The 9,861-nt window shown below is 39.4% G+C and overlaps 1 protein-coding gene across 1 annotated transcript in view; it reads left to right on the plus strand.

Annotated features, from left to right (window-relative positions):
• The first annotated feature begins 3,278 nt into the window (after positions 1 to 3,278).
• The window catches only part of HMGCR (3-hydroxy-3-methylglutaryl-CoA reductase), a 26,560-nt gene continuing 19,977 nt past the window's right edge, over positions 3,279 to 9,861 (plus strand). The window contains exons 1-2 of the mRNA XM_017527666.2: positions 3,279 to 3,654; positions 8,804 to 9,045. Coding sequence (XP_017383155.2) covers positions 8,827 to 9,045 — 219 coding nt within the window. The 5' untranslated portion in view covers positions 3,279 to 3,654; positions 8,804 to 8,826. The remainder of the gene's footprint in view (positions 3,655 to 8,803; positions 9,046 to 9,861) is intronic.

Here is a 9,861-nt window from a genome sequence, read left to right on the forward strand (position 1 = left end):
AAAAAAAAAAAAAAAAAAAAAAAAAAAAAAAAAAAAGAAAAAAAAATGTATTCTAATACAATTTGTTACTACTACCCAACTTATTCTACAAAGCTTGGGCAAGGCCTAAAGAGAGGAATGGAGAAAATAAACAAGCAAGACCAGTTAAACAGTGAAAGCTGGCTCAGTGGACAGCAGAAATCTTTCTGTGTATCCACGCTTGTAGAGACTTTAGTTCCTAACATCAAGAAAGGCTTCACCCATACATTTCCTTTTGGGAAGTTTTAGGAACAAAGAAGCAGAATGTTTAGTTTTGTTACTGAGGAGCAGCAGCTGAGACTTTGAGTAAATGTAAAATATCACCAGTAGGGACTTTGAGATCTGCCAACCTGCTCATGACTTCCTTACCTTTTAAATTTCTTGTATTCTATAGTACTTTAAGATTTCTGCCCAATTAAATTTTCTTCTATCTGCATCACCTCTGTTCTCATGCTCACAGTATTAGCCTTTGTGCCCGGAATAACCTTCAAACCATTTTCTCCTCTTGTTCAAAACACAACGCAAAATTTTCTCACTGGACCCTGTGTATACCTCACTCCATTGACCATGTTATCTGGGAAGGGTTTGTTTGTATACGTTTTCCTATTTAACTTTCTGCCTTGGGCCTAACCCTTAGCCTATCACAGAGTAAGGCCCCCAGTGAATGTTTCCTGACCTTTGGCAGAAGTGATAAACAGTCATCATATCTGCCAAGAGCTATATGTGTGATCAAGTATCATTTGCAATATGGTAAAAAAATTATCCTGAAGTTTAAAATTACAAAACAAAACAAAAAAACATTGTGCAGGACAAAGAGAAAGAAAACTGCCCAAAGATGGAAAATACAAATATGAACACAGCTGGAAACTGTGAAGGGAAACAAGTACAACTCTTCACTGATATTATGAAAAGTCTTTTGTAATAAAGCATCAGAAAATTAAACAATCATATGATGTGTACTAGTACAAAACAGTGCATACTATGCTAATGCAAAAGATAAAACTGTGAAGTGGTTTAGGGCATGTGCCTAGCAGCCACATTCCAAAGTTCATATTCCAGCTCTGCTACTTCCAAGCTATGTGAATTTAGGCAAAGTACTTAATTTCTCTGTTTCTATAGCTTCATCGTTTGTAAAATGCAGATTCTACTAATGTTTTCCTCATTGGACTTTTAATAAGAGGAGTTAATATATCAAAACTTAGACAAGTGGCTAACACATAGAAACAACAATATAAATATTTGTTTTAGTATTATTGTTGTTGTTTTTGTTGTTATAATTCCCTGTAATCCCAGCTACTCAGGAAGCTAAGGCAGGAGAATCACTGGACTCAGGAGGCAGAAGTTGCAGTGAGCCAAGATCATGCCACCACATGCCAGCCTGGGCTCTGTCTCAAAAAATAAAAATAAAAATAAAAAAATTTTACTTTTATAAACTCTGCTTGGAAGGTTAAATGTATATGAGGAAGCAGCACGTAGACTTCCTTGGTGCCTCCCTGACCCTCCCATTCTATGCTGTGTTCATACCAAAGTTTGTGATTTATCACTAAGTACAAATTATTAGTTAAGTGCTACAAAGTTTCTTTTGAAATACCTTTTAGGAATGATACAGAATTTATTTTAAGAGCATAAAACTAGACAACCCGTTTCTTTATTGCTTGCTTTTGAACTCATATTCCTATTGGAGTTCTCAATTAAGCAGTTTGAGAATGAAAATTTCTAAATCTTGGGCTAAAGCCTGTTTTGGTAGCAGCTTTATAGTCCCTATTTGAATTACATTAGTAAGCAGGTGTACAATCTGTAATTTCTGAGATATTTGGCCTTTGAGACTTCTAGTGGCATTAAAAATATGACAGTTTCTAAGCTCTTGGCACTTTCTTTCTCTCTCTGTCTCTCTTTTTTTTTTTATTTTTTTACAAGGCTGCTAAGAGAACATTGCAGTCTTTGGGTAGTTCACCTGTTTTCTTTACTGTGCAAGATTCATAAAGGCAGGCACCATGTCTGCCATGCTTGTCACTATATCTCCCATGCCAAGCACAGTGCACTGCACATGAGGATTTCAAAAGCACGTTTGGGAAAGAGATATGAATGAAGGTCTTACACTGGAGCAGTGGGGAACAGTAGAATCAGCAACTAAGTGTTAAATCTGGGTTGAAATTCCAGTTTTACTCATTATCTATGTGATCTACTCATTATCTATGTGATCAACTTTAATTTTTACTTTTTTGTAAAATGGGAATAATCCTTATTTTACAAGGATTATAAGAATCTATAATCATTTATTAAAACTAAGGAGTGTTTAGTGTTTTCCAGGTACTGTGTACAAAATATAGGCTTTAAAAATTGAGTGAAATACAATTCCTGTCCTTAATAAATTTCAACATATTATAGTAAGAAAAGTCAAAAAATATGGAAATTTTATGGGTTTTCAAGATAGGGAGTGATGATGTGTTTGAGGGAATTAGGAAAAGAGGTGGTATATGAAAAAGTCCTTAAGGGATAGTTAGGATCTCAAGAGTTAAAATGGGTAGGCATACGCAGGGTAAACAAACATAAGCAGTAAGGTAAAAAGGTACTGTGACTGAAGAAGGGCCAGTTACTCCTGGCTGAAACATAAGCTTCGCACCAGAAAGTAGAGATACGTCAGAAATGTGGGGTGGGGCCATATTAGTGGTGACAGGTTCTTTAATCCAGTAGACAATGAGAAACGCTGATTTGGGCCTATGGCATAATAGGAAATAGTATGCCACATATTGCGTGTGGGAGTTGTGCAGGACAGTCTTCCCCTCTAAGACTGGGAAGACCAGTTAGGAGACGCTATTGCACTGTTTTAAGTAAGAGATAATAAAGCCCTGCACCAGGCGGAGAGCAGAGGGAATGCAGAGAAGATGCAGGAGAGACACGTTTCAGAGAATCCAGTATGCAATGGATGTCCCACACAAGAGAGGGAGACGCGGGTAACTGGAGCCTTTTACACTAATGGGTAAATCTCGGGAAAGCGTTGGTTTCAGCTACCAGCCAGCTACAGGTTTGACACGCCCGTCGCTGCCACCTTCCCTTTTTTATATTCCTCTTTTTTTTCAGGGCCGCCTCCACTTCCCTCCATCTCTCCTCCTCTAGTAACTGCGCTTTCAGTCATCGACCTGACCCTGAGTTTTCCCTCACGCTGCAATTCTGCTTCCTATCACTGCCTCCCGCTGTATTCTCACTGCCAGGACGACCACGGGTCAGGCCCTGGGGCTGTGGGACACTCCACCCGCCAGGTCCCCTATCGCCTTCGCCTAGGCAGCTGCCATGCTTGCGCCCCCAAGGCTCTTGGACCAATAGGCAGGCCCTAGTGTTGCGACTCGAACGGCTATTGGTTGGCCAAGCCATGGTGAGAGATGGTGCGGTGCCTGTTCTTGGCCCGGCAGAGAGCAGTGGGCGGTTGATAAGGCGACAGTTCGTGACGTACGCCGTCAGGCCGAGAAGCCCCCAGGCGATTGGCTAGACGATCGAACGATCCTCTCTTATTGGTCAAAGGTTCGTCCGGCCCTGAGCGTGCGTAAGACGAGGCTTCCTTCCGCTCCGTGTCTCCGTTGACTGGAGACAGGCGGAGCGCCGGCGCCTGGGTTCGGTGGCCTCTAGTGAGATCTGGAGGTGAGGCGGGCGGTGGCTGAGAAGGGGGGCCGTGGTGGCGGGGAGCGGGGCAGAGGTGGGTGGGAGCGGGGTTTGGGCTGAGTTGGTGGCAGTTCTGGAGCTTCGCTCGGCCTTAGGAAGTGGCTGCCGGCAGCTCCTGCGGACCTGGAGGGGGCTGCGGTTGCCCTTTGTCGATGTGGCGGCCCAGACCTGCAGGGACTGTAAGGAACGTCCTTGAGGCTCGGCGGGCCGAGCGGCGGCAGGCACTAGTGCGGGAGGAATCTGGAGGCGCGGGCTGGGCTTGAGGGGCGGGCGGCGGTCTGGCCTCTTCGGGACTGCGATCATCATCGGTGGACTCGCGGGGCGTAGCCGCGTTCGTCAGCCCTACTCAGAGTAGGCAGTGCTGGCTGCACGGTCACGATAATCGGGACGGAAAGCGTGTCAGACAGGGAGGCCCCTGGATTCGATAAATGCCAGGGGGCTTTGGGGCTGCCGGGGCAGCAGCTCGCAGAACAAACGGGAGAAGCGAATGCAGGATCCAGGCATTCACGCCTAGGAGCTGCTGTTCGTCAGCATCTTTCTTTTAGGTGACGGGAAAGATCTCTGTAAATGCTGCTAACTTAGAGCCATGAAAGAACCATGGATTGGTGTAGCTGTGTTCAGTTATTTACAGGAGAACGGCTTGAGAGGATGTGGAGCCTAACGTGGGGATTCGCACAAGGACTAAAAGTATTCTCTCTTTTTTTTTTTTTCCATAAGGGGCGTAGTCTCCTTGGTGCTGATGTCCTTTTAGGAAAAATGTACCTTGGAGATACAGAAGTAAATTTCTGCAGTAGGAGGAGATCTATGTACTCCATTCTTAAGTAGTCATTTGAAATATTTCAGGATTTGAGGAAATGCTTTCTTAGATATGGTCCTGCAGAGTCGTAGGAAACATTTGTTTCTGGACTGTACTAAATGTGCATGATTTCGGCGTCCCACAAGGTAGAGAATGTACTTTTTGGTTTACTTATGAATTTATTTTCCTCTCCATGCAATGAAAGGCGTTTTGCAATTTAGAGATAATCTAGCAAAGTGCTGGACAGTACAAAATTACACATAGGTGACAGCATTAACATGAAAATTGCCAGGTGTGTGGGATAACCATTTCAAGATGAAGTGTGTATGTGTATAAGCACATACTTTTTATTCCTTTATGGTCTAGTTTCTAGACTATAGTCACATTATGGAATCACATTATGGTCTACTTAAGTTAACCCGTGTGAAATTGCCAGTATTTACAATTCGACTTTTTTTTTTTTAACCGACAAAAATAGCAGTTTCATATGGTTCTGTTTAATGCTTTGTCAGAGAGCTTTGGAGCTCTAGCGTCATAAGTGAATGAAGAGAGGAGATGGGACTTAAAAACAACATGTAATAGAATGTAATATAATTGATTATAGACTTCAGGTTTCCTGATTGCCAGTGCAAGATTTTTTTCTTCTTCTTTCTGGAATATCAGCTTGAGCAGCAGAATGCTAGATCCTGTTGGGATTGAAAATGACTACCATATAAGATGTGATTCTTGCCTTCAAAGAGACAAAATGTATACATTAATTAATTTGAGAACACTGTAAGATAGTATATAATCAAATACTGGAATGTGTAATGCAGATGGTGTGCTGAGTAGGTGGAGGTAGGATGCCAAAGCATCCTTTTCTGCAATTGGCCATGGTAGGTGGTTTCTGTAGCAGACTGGATTAACATTTAAGAATGATTCATTTAAGAATTATCCAATTATCCAGACTGGATTAACATTTAAGATTTATCCTAGGCTCGACTTGGTGGTTCACGCCTGTAATCCCAGCACTTTGGAAAGCTGAGGCAGGCGAATCACGAGGTCAAGAGTTCAAGACCAGCCTGGCCCACATGGTGAAACCCCATCTCTACTAAAAATACAAAAAATAGCTGAGTGTGGTGGTGGGCGCCTTTAATTCCAGCTACTTGGGCTGAGGCAGGAGAATCGCTTGAACCCGGGAAGCAGAGGTTGCAGTGAGCTGACATTGCCCCACTGCACTCCAGCCAGAGCAACAGTGCAAGAGTCTGTCTCAAAAAAAAAAGAGAGAGAGAATTATCTATTCTTTTAAAGAATTTGTAAAATGCAGTATACTTTTTAGTCTGAATGAGTAAGGCATACCTTGCCTATTTAAGTAAAATTAATTTTTATTGCAGCATGGCATAAATACTGTCAACTGAATTTGCAGGAGCTGTCCTGTAGCCTGCTTGTGTCATTTGCAACTGCTGACAAAGGTGGAAGATTGGATTCTCTGGCATGTAAATGCTTTGCATAATCACAGGACAATGAGGAGGATGTTCCTGGGAAATGAGATTGTTTATAATTATGGTTACTTTTGACACACCCTCATACTCAGTTTGATTGCAAATAGGTGGGGTTCTCTGTGTTTAGGAGTGACTGACAGAATCATGTGTAATTTTTTCCTTGAATATTGCAAAGATGACTTTACACCTAGGAAAAAAAGTCCCAGAGTTACAATGCTGCCATGAAATCTTGAGGGAAAACATAATGTGTCTAATGTATAATTTTGGGTTTATGATGCTAAACCAATTTGTTCACAAATTGGTGTTCCTTCTAGGTTGCAGCTAAGATTTTAATTCAAATGAATGAATTTTTTAATGACAATGAATCTGATTGACATAATGAGGAATAATCTGAGCCGAAGTGTTTTTTGCAGGGAAGGAGGGTTAGAAATAATTTTCATCTAGTTTTGAAACATATAGTTAATTCACTTTCTGGAACTTTGATGCTAGTTGATCCTTTAGACCAGCTGGTAGAGTTGTGTTTTAAATGTAAGAAAGAAATTATGTGATAGAATACCATCACGACAATCTAGCCTTTTAATGAGGCTTTTGGTTATATAATTAAGTAGAGTTCAAATCTAAGATTTGATTAAAGATTTCCAATACTTTTAAGTCCAAGTACTGCTCATTTAATATAAAGTATTTTGTTGCTATTGTTCATTTTCCAGGATAGTTCCAAGTTGACTGTCTCTAATCTGAAGATCTGAAATCCAAAATGCTCCAAAACCCGAAACTTCTTGAGTACCAATGTGACACTCAAAGGAAATGTTCATTGGAGCATTTGGAGTTTGGATTTTGGATTAGGGATGCTAAGCTAGTAAATGTAATGCAGATATTACAAAATTCAAAAACATCCCAAATCTGAAATACTTCTGGTCCTGAACATTTTGGGTAAGGGATACTCAACTTGGAATGTAAAGTGTTTCTCCTTCCCCTCCACCGTTAATATGTTCCCTGAATGCTCTGCATTCAACCTTAAACTAGAGGGCATAGATTACATCCATATCTAGGTGCCTTTTAAAAAAAGTTATCTTTAGGTCTCTTTCAAGATGTATTGTAAAACACCTGCTACTGTTAGTTTTAAGGGTTGAAGATAAGCCGGTATTCGCCGAGCAATGCTATATATGAGTGCAAGGTGCTGGAGGGTAAACTGATGGTTAAGACTCAGGGTGGAAGGTTGAAAAAGCATGAGTAAACACAGGCATGTTTATATTCCATTAGGTACTGCCAGGCTTTTAAAACTGTGACCCACGGTAGGAAATACATGTTAAGTTGGAAGCCAGACACACACTTATATATATGTAGTTTCTTGAAACATAGTATTAAGAAATAATACCTACCCATACTACCTGGTTTACCCAACAGCTTTTTTTTTTTTTTTAATATAATATTGTTTTCTATTTTATTTCATTTAAAAATGTTTGTTCTTATTGACAAAGTTGATGTCATGATCTAATTGATCCAGTGAAGGGTTGTGACCAGCAGTTTGAAAACTGTTTAGCTAGTGGTGTGGTATTGGTTGAAATGTAGAGAACATCGAGTCATGCAGTGAGAGATGACACTTGGTATTTGCTTTGGTTCCTTAAAGCTACTTTTTTTTTTTTTTTTTTTTGTCTTTCTCCTAACCCTTTATAAATAGTTTAATTCTTTTTTTCTCTTACTTGATTGCCTTTTTATAGTCTGTCTTCAACAAATCACTCACTTTCTTAGTTATTACTAAATGTGAGATTCATTTGAATTCTTGCTAGAGTGGCAGTTAATGAGCTTACTTTTTAAATCTTTTTAGTTGATTTTTATAGTTTACTAATATGCTTTATCACAGGCATTAATTTTAGTGAAAGAAATAAGACTTGCAGGTTTCTTGGTGGAGACCAATCGTAATACAAGATTTTTTTCAAAATCAAAATATCAAAATTATTGTTTAGCTAACAGGAAATTTAGTCATGGTAGTCATTAGATCCAAATCATCTGTATGTTCTGTTGGGAATTTTTTTGAATGCTAAATGCAGATACTTCAGCCAGTCATCCTCTTCTACTACTGTTCTAACTTTTGATTAGCTGTGAAAGTTGGGAGCTTTTCACAGCTAATGCTTTTCCATTGATCTTCTAGCACTATTGTTGATGATTCTGCTAGAAGAAAAGCAGCCACCACGGCAAAATTCTTACCCTGTTTTATTAATGTAGAAACTTCAATCAGAAAAGATCTTTTTTTGTTGACAGCAATCTTAGGAAGGTTTATTAAACATCCTTTTGGTGACACTATGCCATATGTTTTATGGAATGAAAAAGTATAAGAGGTCCCTGCCTTGAGGATCTTATAAACTAACAGGATTTATGGCAGGACACACAACAAGTAGATTCTTTGGTGTTTACTTTTGTGTAATCAAATGTAGATGATGAAGAAGGTACTTACAAGCATTTTAAATCTAGGTAATTAGAAAATGTGAATAGCTGTTTCTCACTTATGTTTTCTGCTTTACTGCTCTTCTACTTGGCTCAGATAATAAGGCCAAGATATTTATCTGGTTTGATCTTAAATGCTTGAATTCATATATTTTTTTAAGAAATGGCTGCTTTAAAGTTGGTTGCCCAGTGAGTAATAAAGGATTTAAGTGTTTGAGTGAAGAAGTAATAACAGAGTTCTCTTAATTTTACAATTATTTTCCAGAATTATAAGGAACACTATCCAATAGTCTTATGTATAGGACACTGTGCATACAAAGCAGGATTTACAGCACACTTTTCCTTAAAATCTTTTCCTAAAAATACAGTGAGCTGTATACTAAGTGTTCACATTTTATATTCCTTCCAGGATCCAAGAAGTCTGTAGCTACAATGTTGTCAAGGCTTTTTCGAATGCATGGCCTCTTTGTGGCCTCCCATCCGTGGGAAGTCATAGTGGGGACAGTGACACTGACCATCTGCATGATGTCCATGAATATGTTTACTGGTAATGATAAGATCTGTGGTTGGAATTATGAATGTCCAAAGTTTGAAGAGGTTAGTGAAGTTAATTTGATATTGACTAAATTAGTAAATTACATTTTCAATTTCTAAAGAGCCCTTATATGGTCCTTTTAGAGACCACATAATTTTTAAAAGTTATGGTAAAATCTTTAATTTAATATTTAGGAACTTACCTCAAATTTCTGTTTACATTTATGGAATGTACTAGAAATACTATTATTTTGCTTTCTCTTCACAAATGAATGTAATTGACTTTATTTGAGAAATAATGTCTAAGTGACTGATAGTGAAAAATGATTGTGGGCCAGGTATAGTGACTTATGCCTATAATCCCAGCACTTTGGGAGGCCAAAGCAGGAGTTCAAGACCAGCCTGGGCAACCTGGGCAACATAGTATGACTCAGTCTTTAAAAAAAAATTTTAAAATTAGCTGGGTGTGGTAGCATGCACCTGTAGTCCTGCTACTTGGGAGGCTATGGCAGGAGGATCCCTTGAGCCTGAGAGGTTGAGGCTGCAGTGAGCTACGGTTGCACCACCGTACTCCAGCCTGGGTGCCAGCATGTAACCCTGTCTCAAAAAAAAAAGATTATATTGATGTATTGGCTTACCACAGTGATTTGTTTAAAAGTTGGTTTTAATTTTTGATTTGTATGTTTGATATTTTTATTGGACTTGTATTGTGCTTACATTTGTGTTCTCATGATAATATATAAATGAATGACACATGCAAAATAAAAATTCTTATTTTTGATTGCCTTTTTTTTGAGACAGAGCCTCACTCTATTGCCCAGGTTGGAGTGCAGTGGCACAATCTTGGCTCACTGCAACCTCTGCCACCTGGGTTCAAGCAATTCTCGTCCCTCAGCCTCCCAAGTAGCTTAGATTACAGGATACTACCACCAT

Source organism: Cebus imitator, unplaced genomic scaffold (genome assembly GCF_001604975.1).
Source record: "Cebus imitator isolate Cc_AM_T3 unplaced genomic scaffold, Cebus_imitator-1.0 Scaffold50, whole genome shotgun sequence".
In the NCBI taxonomy this organism is placed as follows: domain Eukaryota; kingdom Metazoa; phylum Chordata; class Mammalia; order Primates; family Cebidae; genus Cebus; species Cebus imitator.